Raw genomic sequence first — 21,626 nt, forward strand, 5'->3', positions numbered from 1 at the left:
ATATCTTCATAGCATAAGGATCTTGTACGATCCCTCGACATCTCTGTTGATGCTACTTTTCCGCGATGCTTTCCGCGCATGATATGGGGGGTTTAGCCCTGCACCGAAACGGCACCATCGCGGCTGTGTTTCTGCATGGAACCCCGGAGGCTGGTCGCCAGCCATTCCAGAAGTGAATACTACAAGCAAGCTATAACGAATATAATAATGGATTGCTCTATTACCGAATGAAATGAAATGAGTAAAAATACAATGCGCTAGACGGCAAAGTCGTCGAGGGTGATGGTGGGCGATGTCGGGGGACTGACGCCTCTAGCCTTAAGAGTAGCGTCGCTGGTGTCGAGCCGGGGTCTAAATAACGTCCGTGTCTGACTACGGGAGCGGCCCACGCCCATCGTCGGCGGGTTTTGCCACTCCGCCATTTCTGAAGTAGTGTTATAGTCAGAAACATCAATACCGATGTGTTTAAGGTCAGCGACGACGTCAAACGCTTGTGGTGATGGCTCAGTAAACTGGGAGCGGACTTTCATCTCCGGCGACTCCAACACCGCGTCCAGCAGCTTCGACCGCAGCAAGAGGTTTTCCTGAAGCAGCACCCGCAATTGGGGCCGGTTGTCAGCCGCCCACTCCCTAATGGTTTCAGCAGCTCTGGTAGCATCGGCTTCCGAGGTCAAAATAACGATGATACGCGCCAAATTGGGGAGACACAGCCAGTACTCGACCTGGGGACAGCACTGGGCTACCTTGAACTTGATGGTGTCGGCCACCAGCATCGGCAGCGCCGGCGCCGCGACAAAGTCCTGCTTGTCGAGGTTGGTGACGATGATGCACGTCTTTTCGAGAGCCATGGTTCAATGAATTTCGTCAGGGGAAGGGCTGAAAGGGCCTTTTATCTCACAGAGGTATCTGGGGACGATTCAGGGTTCAGGGCGCAGCTGGCGAGCGCACCCACCCCACCGAGTGGCAGGGTCAGCAAATTGTGTACAGGAATAGTCAGCGACAATACTGGCTACGCCAGGGCCACACAGCCCCGTGGCTACGCTGAAGGTGCCGATGTCGTGTGGGCTACTATGAGCTAATAGGGCGTAGGAGTCATGCCCGAGTCACATTTGGTGGTGGGTGGTCACGAGGGCTGCAGGCAGAATATGGTGGCAGTGGTTGGCGGCGGTGTTGGCGTCAGCAATCAGCACTTGGTATCAGCCACTTTTTTTCGGGGCTGAGGAGTTAATTAGTCGCAGAACAAAAGTAAAGTGTGAGACGAGTTGGTAGGGACACGACCAAGCAATGACGAGAACACTACCAAAGTCAACGTTAATAACCCCGATGACCCTGAAGTATACTGTCTATGATTCATCTGGCGACAGTGACATTTTCGTAAATTTTATCTCCAGTGATGGGATGATGCCATCCTGCAACCGGCGGCCTCGATTAGGCAGCCCTGGCCGCGCAATGTCTCTGGCCGGGGCGGTCTTCAACATTTAGTTTAGTACGCAGTGAGGTATACAGCGCCAACCCTAAATCTTCGCTGACAGCACGTTGCTGGCGCGGCGTCACCCACGACCAGTCCAAAGTCACATCTCTATCCAGAGATACAAACAATTGTTTCAGTTATGACGTAAGATGACGATCGTCTGCAAACGGCAGTGGCGCCTATCGCTGCAGCGAAGGTTTTTGTCGGGCCAACAGCCCACTTTCCCCCATTGTTGTCCAGGCATAATGTCGGGTACGAAAGCTGGCGCCAATTTCACGCAGTCTGTATCTTCATGTACAGCATAAACATTTATTTTCCTGGACCCTGCCCCAAGATATAAGAGCAATAAATCCCCATTTATACAGTTGATCAGACTCAATCTCCTTACCCTCATTTTGCCCTACTTGCACTAACACTATACGATGGCCCCTCCCAATAGTGTGTTTTCGCCGTCGCGCGGGTTTGGCTCCCCCGGGTGCCACCAGTTGATGACGCCGCCGACGAACCGGACGCCTGTAAACCAAGCGAAATACTACCCGCTCGACGTCGACATCAAGCCGGTGTACCGGTGGCACGGCAACGTGTTGATGCTCGAGCGCCCCGGCGCCGATCTCGACCCCATCGACACCGACGAAATCGCCTGTGACTGGTAACAAGCCACAAACACGCCTAATTGATGATAATGACTAATGAACCCTAACAACATAATGAACAATCAATAATACACCCAGAATACACGAACAATACAGTATAAGAACAAAACACAAAAAATAGAGATTATTATCAAAAACATTTGGCCATTTAGCGGATTGTTTTTTGAACATCTCTTTTAAAGATTTAGACGTGGACTATGATGCGATCCGATAGTATCGTCGACGACTGGGCGCCGGCGCACATGGCGCACATGGGCGTGCTGGCTTGTTCTGCTTCGGAAAGTGGGGAAGCGGTGTGACCCCCCGCGTTTGCCGGTTGTTGGCGGCAGTTGGCACATACTTACGGGTCTCACTCCTATTGTGTGACCCCCAATTTTGGTAAGGGTGCCGCCATTGTACTCGTCGGAACAGCCGCTTCTATAGGGGTCGCTGCCGCCGTTACGGCGCCACGAAGGCGCTCGACACTTACTCAGCGCACGCCGCCGTAAGCGGGTTCTACCTCCACAAGCAGATACGCAACCCGCTCGGATGATTAGGGGGGGTTAATATTCCCGGCGTCAGCAATCGTAGCCGCTACAACTTTCCCTCTGTCAACAGACCCTATCCGTGGCGGGGGTCATGTATATATAGATCGGACGCAAATGTAAACAATGCTCATCCAGATGATGTCATCGCGTCGAGGGCGTCTAGTGAAAACTGGAGCGCGCCTCCCCGGACTAGGCGATGCTCTGGGGTCCCCAGTTCAGGGTCCCCCCTACTGTATAGAGCGCATCGATGCCCCCAGATCCTTACTTTCATACGTATATTTGATGTTCATTTTGCTTCGCTTCTTTGTGTGGATCAGGGTTCCAAATATAGCAACAAGCCCCCCCCGGATAAACATTGAGACCCATCACCACAAGGCGCCAGCACCGTGACGTGCCACACCCCTTATCTCTGTATGTGCTCTGGCACTGCCTCCCCTAGGCTCCAGCTTCGCTGGCGGCGCAGGGTGGGGGTAGCCGAAGCATGGTGGCAGCGTGGCAGCGTCGTCGGCAGTGGTCAGTTCCATACTTCCGTCATCGGCAGCGACTCCCGTCACAGTGGGCCAGCGGCGCCGCGCCCCGCCTCGCGTTGTTTGTTTGTTTTCCCTTGGCTGTGCGACGCGACAAAACCTTTCTCTCGTCGCGACTATCGCCGCCCACCCATTGGCACCAAGACCTCTATTTCCCAATAGACTAGCTCTTTATCGAGTATCAGCTTCTTCTCTATCACTTGCTCTTATTCCCCTAATTTTCGTGGCACGTTTGTTTGTTGTTGTTTTCGCCGCCGCACGTGTGTTTTGATCTTTAGGTTCTCACCCTCCTACATATCACAGACAGTTTGCCGGGCGTGGCCAGGTGTTTTTTTTCCTCGCCCTCCGTCCACCAGCGTTTGCCCCGTGTGAGTTTGTGATTGTGTGGTTGCCTGTTCCCCATCTCTATTTCTTCCTTGTTGTGTTAGCTGCTGCTGACGACCGATATATCCCTTTGTTTAACGACTAAAGCGGAATCTCTCTTTGGAACGGCCCACCTTCTGATACCCCCCCTTTGACCCCCCGTTAACGGACCACGCTATCCCCTCCCAACTATTGTCACTCGCTATCCAGACCATCCCCGAGCACCCTCGTCGATCGCTATATACCCTTTGATACCCCGTTTTTGCACCATCGAACCATGAGGCAAAACATCCAGATCCACGACGAAAACTTGGACCGCCCGCCCAAGGGCAAGCCCTCGGCCCGCCCGCCGGCGCGCGAGGTGTTGCAGGACGTCACCTACCCCAAGAAGCCGTTGGCGCCCGTGAGCGCCAACGCCCCGAAGAAACCCAAGCTCCACGTCTACGACAGCCTGAGCCAGTTCAAGAAACCCCGCCTTGACAAAGTGCGGAGCCAGGCCGACGACGACAAGGAGAACCGCCCCGTGCTGGAGGAAGACATCGTCATTCGCAGTCACTTTGACGAGCTTAATGTCGACGCCGAGTTGACCGAGGACACCAAGAGCGACGCCGCCGAGGACGACGACGACGACGACGACGCCGCCGACGAGTTCGTCAACAACCTGGACTACGACGGCGCCGACACGGCGCCGCGGGGCGCCGCCAACGTCCCGATGACGCCGCGGTGGGACCGCAAAGTCTACGATGAATTGCAGTACGTGAGACACAAGTACCAGCGGGCGACGTTAGATGAAAACGACGAGGACACCTACGACGTGACCATGGTCGCCGAGTACGCCCCGGAGATCTTCAACTACATGCACGAGCTCGAAGGGCGCTTGCTGCCCGACCCCCACTACATGGACCACCAAAATGAGCTCAAATGGGACATGCGGCGCGTGCTCATCGACTGGGTGGTCCAGGTGCACTTGCGGTTCAACTTGTTGCCCGAGACGCTCTTCTTGACCGTCAACTACATCGACCGCTTCCTCCTGCGCCGCAAGGTGCTGTTGCTGAAGTTCCAGCTCGTGGGCGCCGTCGCCCTCTTCATCGCCGCCAAGTACGAGGAGATCAACTGTCCCACCGTCCAGGAGGTCGCCTACATGGCCGACAACGCCTACAGCGTCGACGAGTTCCTCAAGGCGGAGCGGTTCATGATCTCGGTGCTTGACTTCGACATGGGGTGGCCGGGGCCGATGCTGTTTTTGCGCCGCACCTCGAAGGCCGACGACTACGACTACGAGACGCGCACGTTGGCGAAGTATTTCCTCGAAATCACCATCGTCGACCTGCGGTTCGTGGCGCTGCCGCCGCTGTGGCTCGCCGCTGGCGCCCACTACCTCCTGCGCCGCTTGCTCCAGAAGGGCGAGTGGACGGAATTGCACGTTTTCTACCTGGGGTACACCGAGGCCCAGTTGCGCCCGCTCGCCGAGGCGCTCATCAACGCCTGCCAGCACCCCGAGGTCCACCACAAGGCCATCTACGAGAAGTACCAGGAGCGCCGCTACCGCCGGCTGTCGGCGTACGTCCAGGAGTACCTCCAGTCGCTCGCTTAGTCTGCTGACCCTTATCTGCCTTGATCTCGGTGATCTCTCCATCTATTCCCCTGATCTCTGCGATCTCTACACCTCCTCCGATCTCCCCGATCTCTCCCCCTCCTAATCTCTGGAACTTTGCATTTATAACAACTAATTAATTCGAGAATAATGACGACGGTGTAGATTGCAATACGAGACATAGGTGGTCTGATCACCATACGAGATGCCGTTAGCCGCGCCGCTTACCTAAGCGGATGCCTAAGCGGATAACTCCAGCTAAAATAAGCTTTCGGCATTACTTGCCCGTGTCTCAGATTATCTCCGCTACCCAATTGCCTTTGAATTCGGAGTGGAGTAATTCCCGAGGAGTCAATTGAGCAAGTTGAAGCTATGGGTTAATGCTGGATGGAGCATCACTAATAGGGGCGAGAGCAATCAACCTGCGGGGTGGAATGATTTGTGGATCAGTTGGATTCAACGTACTGCCAGGAGTCAATTTGCGTGGTACATAACATATAAAATACGGACGTGCTACCAGGGACAATGTCGCCATATACACATAAAAACCCACGGGCTAAACTTGCCAGATCATCGGAGAATTATAGGGGAAAAGCGGGTTTGCCTAGGGTCCCCAGTCTAGTGCCACTAAACCTGCATCTCCGATCATTCGAGTTTGGATCTAGCGTCAATGATTGGTGTGTGCTAGTCTCCCACTTTAGAAGTGAGTGTGAGATAATTTCACCGTTTGAATGAACTGCTGATTAATATTCAGTTTACAAAGCCAGTCAATGACGGTTAATGCTTAATTTAACTATTTTATGAGACTACGAAGTGAAGCCAGTTACCCAATTATCGCCCCTGTTAATACTCATAGTGGCCACCATAGCATTAACTCAAATTTAAGAATAACGTGTAAGGCTAATTAGTTCCTGTTCCCATGACGACCACGTCATTTCGATTATGATGTTTCAGGTTTCCGTGGGTGAATATAAATTCCTTTTCCTCCGCCTTCTGTCATTTTCCTTGCGATCCCGCGCGGGTTAATTTTGCCCCCTGAAATCGCACTCATCCCATCTCCACTCCCTCACTCTCACCCTCTCCCTGATGTTGTCGACTGCTTTCCGTACCGCTGCCAGAAGAGCCCTCCCCGTGGCCAGAGCCACCACCCGCATCACCGCGTCGCAATTGGCCGTCCGCCGTACGTTGGTGGCGTCGCCCGTCCGCTTCAACCTGGCGGCCAACTTGAAGGAAGTGCTCAAGTCCGAGCTCAAGATCTGCAGCGCCATCCCCAACGAGTTGGAGCCCAACTACCAGCAGTTCCTCGAACAAAACGGCTACAAGTTGATTGCCAACGAAGGTACTTCTAACGTCCAGCTCGTCAAGGAAAAAGGTGATGAAGTCATCAGAGTGTTCTTCGACATCGACGAAGTCACCGATATCCCCATCGGCCAACTTGCCGAGACCGAGGGGGCTTACGAAGACGACCTTGAGGCCGAGGCCGACTCGTTGGACTCGTTGTTGTGCAACATCAAGGTGTTGGTGGAAAAGCCCGCGCAAAACGACGGTTTGTTTGTCAACTTGTTCATGCAAAACACCGACGAGCTGTTCTCGGTCGACTTCATCAACTACCAAGCCGACGTCAAGCAATTCTTGAACGAAATCGCCTCGAGCAACGAGTTCATCGACAAGTTCAAGTACCAAGGCCCCCGCTTCTCGGACTTGGACGAGTCGTTGCAAACTGAATTCGAAAACTACCTTGCCGCCCGTGGCGTCAACGACGAGTTGGCTGACTTCATCGTCGCCTTCTCCGAATACAAGGAAGAAAACGAATACCGCACCTGGTTGCTGAACTTGGCCAAGTTTGTTTAAATATAAGCCCCAAAATATCCGCCCCCAAAACCTCCGGAACGCTGGGGCTTGTACATAGCCGGAATGAATGCTCTAAGACAACTACCAACAATTACCAACAATTGGTAACAGTTCTTAACAATTGCTATCAACTACAGGAATTTACTCTTGGGTCTAGGCTCGCTTAGGTAAGAGATCACGAGGAGTAGTGGCAATTACGGGTAGTGGTAATTACGGGTAGTGGTAATTTAGTAGACAGGGCGTAGACAGGGCGGTATCGGGGGGTGCATGTTAACCCCGACTGTGGCCCTGGGATTACCGACAATGCCGGTAATTAATGCCGGCTAAAAAAGTCTAGATCTCGATGTACGGATGGATGCTAGCAATCCGAACGGGAGCTCGTGGCCGCGGTGTGGCGGCGTCGGTGATCCAGCTCCGGATGCGGCGGGATAGTTGTTTCGCTTATCGCCGATACGTCAATTAAGGTATCGCTACCGACGCTACCGTAGTGCGGTGGTTGGGACAGTGACAGGTGCGCATCACGTGCAAGTCACGCGCACCGCACCCACTCTAGGGCTACTAGCCCTAATAGCGCACTGGCAAAAAATTTCACCACCACCGATACCACTACCCTCACTATAGAACCAATGTCCGCCGAGGCTTCCGTTTCGTACGCCGCTTTGATCTTGGCCGATGCCGGGGTCGACATCACCGCTGACAACTTGTTGACCGTCACCAAGGCCGCTGGCGCCGACGTCGACAACGTCTGGGCCGACATTTTCGCCAAGGCCCTCGAAGGCAAGGACCTCAAGGAGATCCTCGCCGCCTTCTCCACCGCCGGCCCCGCCGCTGGCGCTGCCCCCGCTGCCGGTGCCGCCGCTGCTGGTGGCGACGCTGCCGCTGCCGAAGAAAAGGAAGAAGAAGCCGCCGAAGAATCCGACGACGACATGGGGTTCGGCTTGTTCGACTAAACGTGTTAGTAGTTAATTTAATGTACTATAGTGAATGGTGTAGCCAGCGCACAATTGACTATCTGAGTCTGATAAAACCGAGGTTGCAATGCTAGGTTACTAAGGGTGTGGCTTAGTAGATCCGCGTTAGTAACCGGCAAGCAGGCGATCTGTGGTCGTTTCGTTTGCGTCGACACGGAAGTCCAACGAGGACAATGACGTGCGCGGCTGAAGGGGACCAACAGGCCCTTAGTCAACGACAAATTGCGGCGGCGTTTTGTGGTTAAATTTCACCTGACTTTCCAATTATTCACTGGCAGATTCGAGGAAGTAAGGCTACGTAATTGCCGCTGATCTCCGGGACAGGCCTCGACAATCGTCAGACTACATCTTAGGCCACAACTCAAATGGCTATTTCTTTTGGTCGCAGCGCTACGGACCGTCGGTGATAGCCACTTCCAGCGCACCCGAAAAAGAACAGGCCCAAAGGAGACAGACAGCGAGCTACGACCAACTACCAATTATCCTCACACGTATGCTAGCTTACATATCATGGACTCATTTCCTATCGGTGCCTGACGACATCGCAATGGCGACTTAGTAATTGAGACATCTCTCCTCTACTACCGTACACTGTGACTAGCGCCTTGTGTCGCGCTCGCCATTTGTCATCGGTGACGACGCCATGAGTAATCTGCACCAGACACCCCTCGGTCTTGTGATCGCGGGGACGGCGAGCAACGTGGTGGGCACCGCCGCAGGTACGGCCACCACGGATCGCTACGGAGACCACGGGATCCGTGGTGGTCCGTAGTCCCGGCGCCGGTGTCGCTGTCCTCGCCTAGGCGCTCAGTAACCAGGCGCTCAGTAACCAGGCGCTCAGTAATCAAGTAGACCTCTGCGCTTAGTCTCGCCAGGGCGCCGCCAGGGCGCCGCGGGTATACCGCTTACAAATAATCACGCACCGCACCGCGCGCGGGTCCATTTTGATCTCGCGGGCAGCGCTGCCTAAGTCATCGCTTGTGGGGTGTGGGAAACGGTTACGAACAACGCCGAGCGTGATGTCTTTCGCACGCGTGCCTAATGGGGCAACCGGCCCCAAAGCGGCCAAGCCCGAAGCGCCCCATGACCGACAAACCCTCACGCCCCCTAATCGCCCTCGTATCCTCTTGGCACCAGCCACACCCTCATGGCCTCATGCTATAGACCATGGATCGCTACAATTCCTATCTCTGGGCCTTCACGCGTGGACGCGGACGAGACGGAGCCACCGGGCCCGTTGGTCGGGTCGGAGGCTTCGGCCACCGGCCCAGCAATAGGACAATGAGGAATAAAAAAAAAGCGTGCGACGTCTCACCGCGTTGCGAGCCCGGGACACGGGTAAAATCAGAAAAAATATTCCGCGAGGGAAAAAATAACGGAGGACGCTAGCACGAACCATCTGACCCCCGAAGGTATATAACTTGCCGCCCTCCCGCTCCAGCCCCACCACCTTGAGATTATCCGAACCAGCCCTCCCACCGGCGACATTGACCCCACTCAATCCTCATACCACTCAGCAGCTAACTCAGCAGCTAACTCAGCTTACTCTGCTTACACAGCTTACACAGCAGTTTACACAGTTACACAGCCTACCATAATCTGGGTATGTCGATGTCCTTTGCCCAGACCTATATCCTCGCCCTGAAGGTGCGCCTGAAGTTGACCCACGACGCCGGCGCCCTGAACGTGCTGTTGCGACGGCTCGTCGTTCAGGCGAACATGCTTGATACGCTCATGGACCTGATCGCCGAGCAGCAGCTGGCGAAGCACCACGCGCCCGTGATCGAGCCCGTCGCCGAGGACCGCACCGAGGTTACCACCTACGAAGTGGAGTCCGACGACGACGACGACGACGACGACATCTACTACGACTCGTCCGAATACGACCTGGAGCTGGACGACGACTGGGACGACAGCTGCGCCCCGTCGGAGCTCGCGCTGCTCGCGAAGCTGGTGTTTGACTACCAGTACCCGGTGGTGGTGGACCACGAAATTGACGTCAACGACGACGACGCCGACGACGAGCTCCCGGCGTTAGAACAGTGCCACCTGCTGAGCGACTCCGAGGACGAGTTGGCCGAGGTGGTGGCGCCGCTGCCGGTGATGTTGCACGATAATGCCGCGGCGATCGCGCGGAAGCCGCTGGTGGCGGCGGCGGCGCTGCATCCGCTCCACCACCGCAACCACGCCATCCACCTGATCACCAGCGTGTTCTAAATGGCCTGGTAACCTTTTTTCCCCTTATTAACGACTGTATAGACTAACGATTAACGACTGCATCACCCGATTTGTAGACTGTCGACACCATCTTCCGATGCCGGAAGGTGTCGGGACATCGCCCACCGGCTCTCGGCCCCCGCAATTGCCGCGCGCATTTAATTTCGAGCGCTGTTTTTGCAACCAACCGGCACCTAACCTCCGTGCGCCTCCCGATCCGGCGCGCCGGCAGCAGCCCCTAAATGCCTCGGCAAGGCCGTGCGGGCGCCGTTTCCGTCATCGTCGCCGTCTGCCCCCTTAGCTCATCGCGGCACACGTAAGCGGTGTAACGCGGTGGACGCGGTGTACGTAAGCGGTGAACCCTCCTTCCTAGCACGCGCTTCCCCACCTCTTACTGTCACTCGTCTACACGGAGCCGTGCCGGGACCCGGATATACTCCTCACGAGCCTCACGAGCCTTGTCACTACTTACCCTCTCAGTCCTAACCCCCTTCCCCTTCGAACCGCAAGGCAAGCGGTGCTTTTGGCGATATTGTCACGCCGTCCATCTGGTGTCGGCAGCTCGTTTGCCAATCCTCGATGACCACTGATGGTAGCGCGGTAGCGCCGAGTGCGACTACGGTAGTGGGAGACAGCAAGTGAGCAAGCGTGTGAGGGTCTAGAATCCGGAGTTATCTCCGTGGGGCCACTCCCAAATTAGGTTTTTAGCGTCAGCGTCAGTAGCGTCGGGGTAGCGTCGGGGTAGCGTCAGTGAAACGGAAGGCGACGGCCCACGACAAAATTGATATCTCCGGCGCGTCGCCCGTGTCAGCAATCGTTCGTAAACACTAGGGTCAAAGGTCATATACTCCCGAAAACTGGGGTCACGGCGGGACGAGCGCTAAGGTTAAGCAGACGCCAGTGGACACTATCCCCGAAGCACAAGGTAACAGAGAGAGACAGAAGGAGGTAGTACATAGTCCGTGATGCGTGGTAGGGGCTACAGGTAGGGGCTAGCCCGCTACCGACGGTCCCGTGGGTGCGCGGAATAATTTCGCTCCTGTCTACGTCAATTTAGCCGTTTTCGGCATTAAGCCCGATTCGTCCGACGAACTTCGCATTAGGTCCGGACCGGCGACCCACCACCACCCACCACCAGTGTTAGCAAAAATCACATGCTGGGCGACTCCAGGTTTTTATCAAAAAAAAGACGTTGTCCCCCGACTTCTGCCCCACGGTTCCCGCACGATGACGTTGGTCACTCACAATTTCAGCCTCTTTCAACAGGGGCACGACGCCAAAAAAACCACAACATCAGAGAAAACCACGCCATACGTAGAGAAAACAGGCCACCGCCATGTGAACTTTAAACCGTTAAGTTTGTGTCTTTGCCATGTGAACCTTATACCGTCGAATTGTGAATACGTGGTCATTCGTGGGGTATTGTTTTTCTTTACTCATTTTTTTTTTGCTTACTCCTTTCGCACTGGCTACTACATCCTCGGTCCGCTGCGGCTAACAAAAGAGCGTTACCCGCTAACGGTTTCTCAGAGGCCGGAGTCCCCGAGCAACAACAGCGTTAGCCGGCGATCAACCACTGAGCATTTTCAACCACGGAGTTACCACGCAAATGGCACCACCATTACCACAATTGGCCTCGGTTCTCCATACGTAGTCACGGACAACGGCCACCGCGGTATCCCCCGCAACCGGCGTCGCATCAGCTCATCTTTTTCCCCAGCTTTGGCTCATCCTCGGTTTATGTCGCTGGTAGCGGAATTGCGGAGGGGAGTGCGACCCCACCCCTACTGCCATTTAAATAGCGCCGCCGCCCCAGGAATCTCCACATTTTTTATCAACACACACTTCACCATGGTCTCGGTTACTGACACGGTGAACTACACCGCCCCGCCCGACCCCGCCGCCCTCATTGGCCGCGAACGGGCCCAGAACGCCTGGGACCCCGTCAAGATGAACTGGTTCTTGGAAGGCTCGAAAAAGAACTCGGAAACCATCGCCATGATCACTGAACAACTTGAGCGTGACCCCATCATGAAGGTGTCCGCCAACTCCTACGACTTGACCAAGGACCAGCAGCGTGAGGTCACTGCCTTGAAGATCGACCGCATGACCCGCTACTTGGAGCTCGACGACGAGTTCACCTTCGACATGAGATTGCTGATGATCGGGATCATGGACCCGCAGTCGCTTACCCGTCCCGGGGTCCACTTGAAGTTGTACATCCCCGCCATCAGAGGCAACGGGACCGCCGAACAGCTCAAGTTCTGGTCGCAAACGATGGGCGCCGGCAAGATTGCCAAGACCTACGGTTGCTTCGGGATGACCGAGTTGGCCCACGGGTCTAACGTCCCTGGTTTGGAAACCACCGCCACTTTCGACGAGGAAACTGACGAATTCGTCATCAACACCCCGCACATCGGTGCCACCAAGTGGTGGATCGGCGGTGCCGCCCACTCCGCCACCCACTGTGCTACTTACGCTCGTTTGATCGTTAAGGGCCAGGACTACGGGGTTAAAGTGTTTGTCGTCCCCTTGAGAGATCAGGACTTCAACTTGAACCCTGGTGTCACTGTGGGTGACATTGGTGCTAAGATGGGTCGTGACGGGATCGACAACGGGTGGATCCAATTCTCCCACGTCCGTATCCCCCGCCACTTCATGTTGCAGAAGTTCTGTAAGGTTTCCAGAGACGGGGAAGTCACTTTGCCTCCTTTGGAACAATTGTCGTACTCGGCCCTTTTGGGGGGTAGAGTGGGGATGATCGTCGACTCCTACCGGATGATCGCCCGGATGACCACCATCGCCCTCAGATACGCCATCGGCAGACGCCAGTTCCCCAAGAACGGCAAGCTGGGCGAGGAAATGCAGATCATCGACTACCCCTTGCACCAACGCCGTCTCTTCCCTTACTTGTCGGTGGCCTACGTCGCCTCCGCCGGGGGGATGAAGATCGCCATGACCTTGTACTCGATCATGAACGACTTGGACAAGGCCGTCGCCGAAACCGACATGGCGTTGCTCGGCACCACCATCGACCGCTTGAAGCAGTTGTTCGTCGACTCCGCCGCCTGCAAGCTGAACTTGACCTGGACCGCTGCCGCCGCCATTGACGAATGTCGTCAAGCCTGTGGTGGTCACGGCTACTCGTCCTACAACGGGTTCGGCAAGGCCTACAACGACTGGGTGGTGCAATGCACCTGGGAAGGTGACAACAACATGTTGGGTACCGTTGCCGGTAAGTCGATCTTGAAGAACGTCGCCAGAGTGTTGAATGGCAAGAAGCTCGACGGCGTCAACGCCTTCTTGAACGACACCGCCCAATTCACCGGCGACAACCGCAAGAAGACGATCTTGAACTCGGCCGACGACGTCCTCAACGCCGAAACCTTCTTGAGAGCCGTCGAAGTCGGGATCATGAGAGCCTCGGTGGCTGCCCTCGAACAGGCCAAGGAAAACGGCGACGACTACAACTCGATCGGCGCTGAATTGGTGTTGATCACCCGCTTGTGGAACCACTACTACTTGTTGGACGAGTTCATCAAGAGAGTCAACTCCCACGACGACAAGCTGGTGGTGCCCTTCTTGCAATTGCAAGGCAAGTACTACTCGGCCGGGTTCGCCTTGCAACAGTGCTCGGCTCTTTTCCTCTCGTTGTCGTTGATCTCGCCCGAAGTGTACGCCGACGTCACCACCAAGGTCTTGCCTCGCTTGTCGAAGGAAATCAGACCCCACATTGTTGCCTACACCGACTCGTTCCAATTGCTGGACATGATCGTCAACTCCGCCATCGGCAAGTACAACGGTAACATCTACGAGAACTACTTTGACATTGTCAACCAGCAGAACCCGCCCATCCAGACCAAGGCGCCTTACTCGGGTGCCCTCGAGGCGATGTTGGCCAGAGACACTTTGGAAAAGCGCGACCGCTACGAAAAGCTGGCCGAAGCCGCTAAGGTGTTGCTGAGCTAGTGGGCGTGGTCGTGGTTGTTTTGACGAAGCTATGAGTATATATTTTGAATGAAACTTATTTAACGGGAGTCCACGCCGAGTACTGCAGAGACGCCAAGTGCAAACTTTCACAGGCCTGTCTATTGTTCGACTTTATTGTGGTGAAAAACATCAATGATCCAGCGACTATCTAGACTAGATCACTAAACGCAGTTACGACAGGAACTACTCTCGATCTAAGATACATTTAGCAGCATTCTCTAGCGGTTTATCCCACTTATATCAGCTCGTTGTCCTGTTCCCTGCCTACCTAATGGGGAAGGGGCTGCACCATGTGGGGTTAAGCGCGACACTAACAATGTCCTTCGGCCTCGGCCCATCTACCCCACAGGGGCCCGCATTCCCCAGAAACCAGTGAATTCACGAGTGGCAACAGCTCAGCTGTTCTTAATAGATAACCAGACCACTTGGAAATATCAATTACTGGCCTTAGTCTTCATTCTAGTCTCCAATCCACGCCTCTGATTTCCCCTCAAGTCTCCCCTCGGTCTCGTATAGTGGTGACAGTGTTCGGGGTTGGCGCGTGAAAGCGTCTCCGTCACGGTCATGTGGATTTGGCAGGCAATCGCCGCTCCGAAGGCGTTCCCCACACTCCCACTTGATATATAAGGCGGCCTCCGATCTGAGAGGGGTCCCACAGGAAAATCATGGTCAGCGTCACCAACCGTGTCAACACGTCGCCGCCGCAAAACCCCCGCTCGCTCCTCCAGAAGGAACGGGACCAGCTGGCATGGGACCCCGTCAAAATGAACTACTTCTTGGAAGGGCTGCAGCAGCGCAGCGAGGCCGTGGCCAACATTTTGCAGCTGCTTGAGCGGGACCCCGTTTTGGCGGTGGGGCCCGAGAGCTACGATGAAACCAAGGCAGAACAGAGAGAGACCACCGCCCGCAGAATCGACCGCTTGATGCGCTACTTGGAGACGGAAAGTACCGACGACTTCCACACTCGCTTGCTGCTTGTGGGCATCACCGACCCGGGGTTGTCGACGCGTATCGCCGTCCACCTCATGTTGTGGATCCCCGCCATTAATGGGAATGGGACGTTCGAACAGAGAAACTACTGGTTGAAGGACAAGCTGGAGCACATCCGCGACGTCTACGGGTGCTTTGGTATGACTGAGTTGGCCCACGGGTCTAATGTTCCGGGGATGCAAACCACCGCTACTTTTGATGAAGAGACCGACGAGTTTATCATCAACACCCCTCACATCGGTGCTACGAAATGGTGGATTGGTGGTGCTGCTCATTCGGCTACTCACTGTGCCACTTACGCCAGACTTATTGTGAAGGGTAAGGACTACGGGGTGAAAGTGTTCGTGGTTCCCTTGAGAGATGCCGACTTCAACTTGAACCCCGGTGTCACTGTGGGTGACATTGGTGCCAAAATGGGTCGTGACGGGATCGACAACGGTTGGATTCAGTACTCGAACGTGAGAATCCCCCGTTTCTTCATGTTGCAGAAGTTCTGCCAAGTCGACCGCAACGGTGAAGTGACGTTGCCTCCTCTTGAACAATTGTCGTACTCTGCTCTCTTGGGTGGTAGAGTCGGCATGGTCACTGAATCGTACAGAACCATTGCCCGTATGATCACCATCGCTCTCAGATACGCCATTGGCCGTACCCAGTTCCCTAAGACCGGCAACCCTCAGGAAGAGCAGCAGATCATCGACTACTCGCTCCACCAGCGCCGTCTTTTCCCTTACTTGTCGGCAGCTTATGTGATCTCGGCCACCGCCTACAAGTACGCCCAGGTGATCAAGCAGGTGATGCACGACATCGACGCCGCCGTCGCCGACTCCAACATGAAGGCGTTGGGCAAGGCCATCAACGACCTCAAGGAGTTATTCGTCGACTCGGGCTCGTGCAAGCTGAACTTGACCTGGATCACCGCCGACTGTATCGCCGAGTGCCGTCAAGCCTGTGGCGGTCACGGGTACCTGGCCTACAACGGGTTTGGCCGGGCGTTTGCCGACTGGCACGTCATGTGCACCTGGGAAGGGGACAACAACATCTTGGGTGTCCACGTAGGTAAGTCAATCTTGAAGCAGTACATTGGTGCCGTGCAAAAGGGTAAGGCTCCTTCGAACTCGATCAAGTTCCTCGCCGAAGCCCCCAACTACACTGGCGACAAGGGCAAAGAGACCATCCTTAAGACGCCCCAGGACGTGTTGGACTTGAACAAGTTCGCCCGGGCGTTGGAAGTGGGGATGATGAGATTGTCCCACCGTACTGCCGGCAAGCTCAAGCAGAACAACGGCGACTTGGACAACCTTGGTCCCGAGTTGGTGTTGCTTACTCGATTGAGAGCCCACCACTGCTTGATCACGGAGTACGCTGACCGTCTTGCCAAGCACAGCGACAACCTGACCAAGCCCTACTTGGAATTGATGGGGCAGAACTATGCCGCCGCCTTCGTATTGCAGCAGGTGTCGACGTTGTTCCTCACCTACAACTTGATCGACTCCGAAGTGTTTGGCGACATCAACAGTGACATCTTGCCGGCGCTTGCCCAGAAGATCCGCCCCCACATCGTCACCTACACTGACTCCTTCCAGTTGTCGGACAACGCCATCAACTCTGCCATTGGTAAGTGGGACGGCAACTTGTACGAGAACTACTTCAATGTCGTTTGCCAACAAAACCCTCCCAAGAACACTCACGCGCCTTACTCTGAGATCCTCGAAAAGGCGATCGCCAGAGGGCCCTTGGACCGCCGTGACCGTTACGAAAAGACCGGCGAAGCCGCTAAGCAATTGTCGAAGTAAGTAATTGAAGAAAACGTATGTGGTATATTCATGAAACTCTCCAAAGATTGTAGAAAATAACCTGTTAAAAGAGGTTCTTGTGAGGACTCGAACTTTGATGTTCCGAAATTTGACAACTTTTGCTAAAATTTTCTAAATGAACTAACTTCACCATAAATTCTCTTGAAGTTCGAAATCATATCCTATAATAGATTGCCTGTGTCATCTACAGTAGTAGTAATTGATACTTGCTCAAATATGGAGTATGCTATTAATGAATGCTAAATTAGATATATACATAAGTGTCCTGTGGGCTACTTTTGACCCCAAAGAATCAGAAGATACGTCTTGGCGCCGTTTCTGGGGCGGTAACTGGGTCGTACAAGCTGCTCGGAAAAGCGAAGTACGAACAAATGGTGGTAAGGGGCTTCCTTGTGCATCGAGTCGGGGAACAAGTAGTCGTTTTCCACCTTAGTGTCCTCAGGGAAATGTTCGAGAACCATCGGCCATGAGTATTCTTCAAACACGGTGAACATAACCGCCAAATGGTACGACTGATTGTTCAATTTCTTCATGTTGTAATAGTATCCCAGGGGTTCAAAGTTGAACATGCCGGTGTACACGAGCGCCGGCACCCGTGTGATCGCCCACATCTCAAATATTAAGCTGGAAAACAACAACTGCTGGGCACCAAACACTCTTTCGACGATGCTTTGCTGCTTCTTCTTCGGTTCGCCAGCAATCACCCTCAGCAACTTGAACGTCTCGTAGTCTAGACAGATCTTCATCTTGCCCATCGGTAGTTTGATGACAAACGAGTTGTGGATGAAGTCGCGATGGAACTCGGTTTTGTGAATCTCGCGAGTGATGAAGCCGGAGAAGATCTGGTGCTTCAACAACCGGTCCTTGAACTCGTCGATCTGCTGCTTGATAAGCACAGCCACGTCATGGCACTGTGACTTCTCCGCCAAATCTAGGTACCTCTCGTGGTTCTTCAAGTGTCTCTCGGTCTGGTCGATGCGGTAGGCGAGCTTGTTGCGTTCAGCCTCACATCGCTGGATGACGTAGTCTAATCGAGGCACCACCGTTTTAATCATGAACTCCTCGATCGAGTTGGGCGGACTCAAAGCTCCGCGGACCTCGCCGGTGATTTCGGCCGATGTGTCAAGATCGACCTCGAAGACATACCCTGGTCGTGTGATCATGATGAACACTCGCTGAAACTCCAAAAGGTTTTTCTTACCCGTTAGATGCATCACCGTCTCAAGGTCGGTGTAGAACTTGCATGTCACCCCTCGAGCTACCAATGCATCGTCGGTTTCACTCGATTGCACTGTCGCAGACATGATGGCGAGAAGCACGCGCACCGATGAAAAAGGCGTCGATCGTCGCTGAGGTTGGTAAACGGTGGTTATATGAGGAGTGAAAAATGCGAATTCACCTGCAACAACATAACAAGTAGGCATTTAGAACCAGCTAAAATACGTATGTGGCCAAAGAAGACAAGAAATGCGTGAAATGACGGGATTTTGCGCCTGAATCTGCTATCGTATAACTAGGAACAGTCAAGTCATTCCCCAGAAGCCCTCTTAGCTCAGCGGTAGAGCATCTCACTTGTAATGAGAAGGTCAACGGTTCGACCCCGTTAGTGGGCAGTTTCGTTTTTTCTCCCTACTTTTTTATCCTTTTTTTCAATCTACGCTTTTAATTCATCAGCAAAATGCCGGTAGTAGATGGTATCATGGAAACGAGACTCTTTCAAAGCTTGTAATGCCATGCAGCGATGATCACATCATAATATACCCCCCCGTCGCGTGATGTAGCTACTGTCAGCCTCCCTCGGCTATCTTCCTGCACACAAATTATTTGTTGCTTATAGTATCATTATCGCCACACATCTAGACCTAAGCCAATGTACCGTCGAGCTCTACGCCGACAGCTAGTGCCGAGGCCTTTGGCGACCCGCCGACCAATAGGGGTCGCCCCGATATGGCACACACACTCCCAACGACAGCTCGCCTCGTTCGCCCTGAAGGTGCTTGCCCGAGTAGGGATCACGAGTGCTGTGGGTGGTGGTTTCATTTACACCATAGATCAGGCGACGCTGGGGGTCAGAGATCAGCTTTCCAAGCTCAAAGACTTTGCCAATGGTGCGTTTGATCTGGCTGGAGACTTCTTCAAGGGGATGGGCGCCGATAAGGGCAGTGGCGACGGTGGCTCTGATGGTGGCTCCTCCAGCCAGAATTCCAATAGTGCGGGGGGTGATGGTGGCGGCAGCGGCGATACTGCCACTGCTGTGGGTGCTACTGCAGCTGCTGTTGGTCTCCTGAAGGAAGAAGATGACGACTTCTCTAAAGATCCATTTGAAGAGGAAGACGATGAATTAGTGCTCGAAGCTGACGACGAAGAGGAGCCTGATTTCGAGCACGATGAGACCGACGACATCATGATGAACTTGTCGAAGCAGATGATCGAGCTCCGCAACATGCTTGCCCTGATCGACCACGACACCATTCGGTTGCCCCTGATCGTGGTGGTGGGGTCGCAGCTGCTGGGTAAGTCGTCGGTGCTTGAAGCCATTGTCGGTCAAGAGTTTTTGCCCAAGGGTAACAACATGGTCACGAGAAGACCCATTGAAATGACTCTTGTTAACACCCCCGACGCTGCTGCCGAGACCGTCGACTTCCCCGCGTTGAAGCTTTACAATATCACCGACTTCAACCAGGTGCAAAAGCAGTTGTACGATCTCAACATGGCGGTGCCGATGACGGAAGCGATTCTGCCTGATCCCATTCAGGTCACCATCCGGTCGCCCCGTGTGCCTGATCTTTCGTTGGTGGATTTGCCTGGTTACATCCAGGTCGAAGCTGCCGACCAGCCTACGGCTTTAAAGCAAAAGATCCGCTCGATTTGCATGCGGTACCTTGAAGCCCCCAACATCATTCTTGCCATCTCCGCTGCCGATGTCGATTTGGCGAACTCAGCGGCGCTCCGTGCGGCTAAGTTAGCCGACCCTAACGGTGACCGTACCATTGGTGTCGTCACCAAGCTTGATTTGGTGGAGCCTCAACAGGCTCGGGCAATTTTGACTAACCGTAAGTACCCGTTGCGGATGGGCTACGTCGGGGTGATCACCAAGGCTCCTACAGGGAAGCAGGCTCTGCTTTTCAGCCGCAAACAAGTGGGCGGCTACCAAGCGTTCGTGGCTCAGCAAAACTATGAATACCATTACTTGAAGGAACACAAGAACGCCTTTGTGGGAACTGTCACCTCCACTCGCAACCTCAAGAAGAAGTTGGTCAAGGTGTTGGAAAGAAGTATGGCTGCATCACTCAAGCCCACCTACATGGCGCTTCAACAAGAACTCGAGGAAACGCTGTACCAATTCAAGGTGCAATTCAATGACCGTTCGCTCACCCCGCAAATGTACTTGGCCAACAACTTGGACACTCTTAAGTTGGCCGTTAAGGAATTGTCGCACAAGTTCACCCGGCTGGAACTTAGACTGATTGTCAAGAACGAGTTGGACCAACGCGCCATTGACTTGATTGCGGAGAAGTACTGGAATCTGCCCACTGAAGCTGTGTCACCTCAAACTCTTGAGCATGATATCCGGGAGCTCACACAACTCACTAAAGACGATCCTCACTGGGCTAAGGTCTTGGAAAACACCTGCGGTGCCTTGACCAAACTGGGAGTTGGTCGTCTTCTGACCAACTTGACCACGAGAGCGATTTTGCAAGAGGTGGAGAACTTGATTGACAATACCCAGTTGAGAGGCCACCCGTTGGCGAAACAGGCGGTGATGGATGCTGCCAAGCTGGTGCTTTCGTCAAAATACTACCTGACTCTGGACCAGGTTGAAAATCTGATCAAGCCCTACAAGTATGAGATTGACGTTGAGGACCGCGAATGGCAAGTTCTGCGGGAACACGCCAACCTTCTTCTCAAAGAGGAGCTCAAACAATGTGAGCAACGCATGAATGATCTCAAGCACGAGGTCGGTGGTCGCAAATTAGCCCAAGTTATGACTTATCTTGAAAAGGTCAACAGTCGTAGACTGAACGACCCTGAACTTCATGCCAATGAAGCTCTTGGATTTTCTCAAGCTTTGATCCATAAGGGGAAGGAAGGTCTTTTCTTGAAGGAACGGGCTTCGCTTCTAAAGATGAGACAATCGTTTGTGAAGAACTCCAAGAAGTGCCGTCGTAAGGATGGTAAGTATCAATGTCCTGAAGTATTCCTTGACATTGTTACGTCCAAGATCACACAAACGGCGGTGTTGTTTTTGAATGTTGAGCTCTTAAGTGACTTCTACTACAACTTCCCCAGAGAATTGGACGATAAGTTCTTCACTAACCTTACCAAGGAGGATGTGGAGAAGTTCGCCAAAGAAGACCCCAAGATTGCCCGTCACATTGAATTGCAAGAGCGCAAGGATTTATTGGAAACCGCTCTCGCTAAGCTTGATAGCGTGTTGGCGTTTCAAAGAACTAGAGGTCAGCTCACTGATGACGATAAGGAGAAGAAGTCGTTTGTTCCGTGGTAATGTATATAATCTTTCCATATGTTGTATAGGACACGAATCGACACGGAAGCTAGTATTTATGAAATCTTCACGTATTGAGAAAAATACCTCGCAGATTCTTATTGAGAGTCAAATAAAACCGTGGTTACTGACTACGAAGTCATAGAACCGC

The 21,626-nt window shown here is 53.8% G+C and overlaps 9 protein-coding genes across 9 annotated transcripts; 7 read left to right on the plus strand and 2 right to left on the minus strand. All coding sequences in view use genetic code 12, as the record gives it.

The window, feature by feature from the left end:
* Positions 1-257: 257 nt before the first annotated feature.
* DIURU_005313 (uncharacterized protein) lies at positions 258-848 on the minus strand (the record flags this gene model as incomplete). Its single annotated transcript, XM_034158282.1, has 1 exon — positions 258-848. One exon carries the CDS (start codon positions 846-848, stop codon positions 258-260), a length of 591 nt encoding a protein of 196 aa, XP_034009937.1.
* Positions 849-3,818: 2,970 nt separating this feature from the next.
* CLB4 (B-type cyclin) lies at positions 3,819-5,135 on the plus strand (the record flags this gene model as incomplete). The annotated part of the gene is made up of 1 exon (XM_034158283.1): positions 3,819-5,135. One exon carries the CDS (start codon positions 3,819-3,821, stop codon positions 5,133-5,135), a length of 1,317 nt encoding a protein of 438 aa, XP_034009938.1.
* Positions 5,136-6,221: 1,086 nt separating this feature from the next.
* On the plus strand, positions 6,222-6,986 carry MAM33 (Mam33p; the record flags this gene model as incomplete). The annotated part of the gene is made up of 1 exon (XM_034158284.1): positions 6,222-6,986. The coding sequence occupies one exon, from the start codon at positions 6,222-6,224 to the stop codon at positions 6,984-6,986; it is 765 nt and encodes a 254-aa protein (XP_034009939.1).
* A 626-nt stretch (positions 6,987-7,612) lies between these two features.
* On the plus strand, positions 7,613-7,936 carry RPP1B (ribosomal protein P1 beta; the record flags this gene model as incomplete). The annotated part of the gene is made up of 1 exon (XM_034158285.1): positions 7,613-7,936. One exon carries the CDS (start codon positions 7,613-7,615, stop codon positions 7,934-7,936), a length of 324 nt encoding a protein of 107 aa, XP_034009940.1.
* A 1,626-nt stretch (positions 7,937-9,562) lies between these two features.
* On the plus strand, positions 9,563-10,174 carry DIURU_005317 (uncharacterized protein; the record flags this gene model as incomplete). Its single annotated transcript, XM_034158286.1, has 1 exon — positions 9,563-10,174. One exon carries the CDS (start codon positions 9,563-9,565, stop codon positions 10,172-10,174), a length of 612 nt encoding a protein of 203 aa, XP_034009941.1.
* Positions 10,175-12,025: 1,851 nt separating this feature from the next.
* DIURU_005318 (uncharacterized protein) lies at positions 12,026-14,143 on the plus strand (the record flags this gene model as incomplete). The annotated part of the gene is made up of 1 exon (XM_034158287.1): positions 12,026-14,143. One exon carries the CDS (start codon positions 12,026-12,028, stop codon positions 14,141-14,143), a length of 2,118 nt encoding a protein of 705 aa, XP_034009942.1.
* A 686-nt stretch (positions 14,144-14,829) lies between these two features.
* DIURU_005319 (uncharacterized protein) lies at positions 14,830-16,947 on the plus strand (the record flags this gene model as incomplete). Its single annotated transcript, XM_034158288.1, has 1 exon — positions 14,830-16,947. One exon carries the CDS (start codon positions 14,830-14,832, stop codon positions 16,945-16,947), a length of 2,118 nt encoding a protein of 705 aa, XP_034009943.1.
* Positions 16,948-17,240: 293 nt separating this feature from the next.
* DIURU_005320 (uncharacterized protein) lies at positions 17,241-18,272 on the minus strand (the record flags this gene model as incomplete). Its single annotated transcript, XM_034158290.1, has 1 exon — positions 17,241-18,272. One exon carries the CDS (start codon positions 18,270-18,272, stop codon positions 17,241-17,243), a length of 1,032 nt encoding a protein of 343 aa, XP_034009944.1.
* A 566-nt stretch (positions 18,273-18,838) lies between these two features.
* On the plus strand, positions 18,839-21,475 carry DIURU_005321 (dynamin-related GTPase; the record flags this gene model as incomplete). The annotated part of the gene is made up of 1 exon (XM_034158291.1): positions 18,839-21,475. The coding sequence occupies one exon, from the start codon at positions 18,839-18,841 to the stop codon at positions 21,473-21,475; it is 2,637 nt and encodes an 878-aa protein (XP_034009945.1).
* Positions 21,476-21,626: the final 151 nt, after the last annotated feature.

This window comes from Diutina rugosa (genome assembly GCF_008704595.1).
Source record: "Diutina rugosa strain CBS 613 chromosome Unknown scaffold11_size279379, whole genome shotgun sequence".
Classification (NCBI taxonomy): Eukaryota; Fungi; Ascomycota; class Pichiomycetes; order Serinales; family Debaryomycetaceae; genus Diutina; species Diutina rugosa.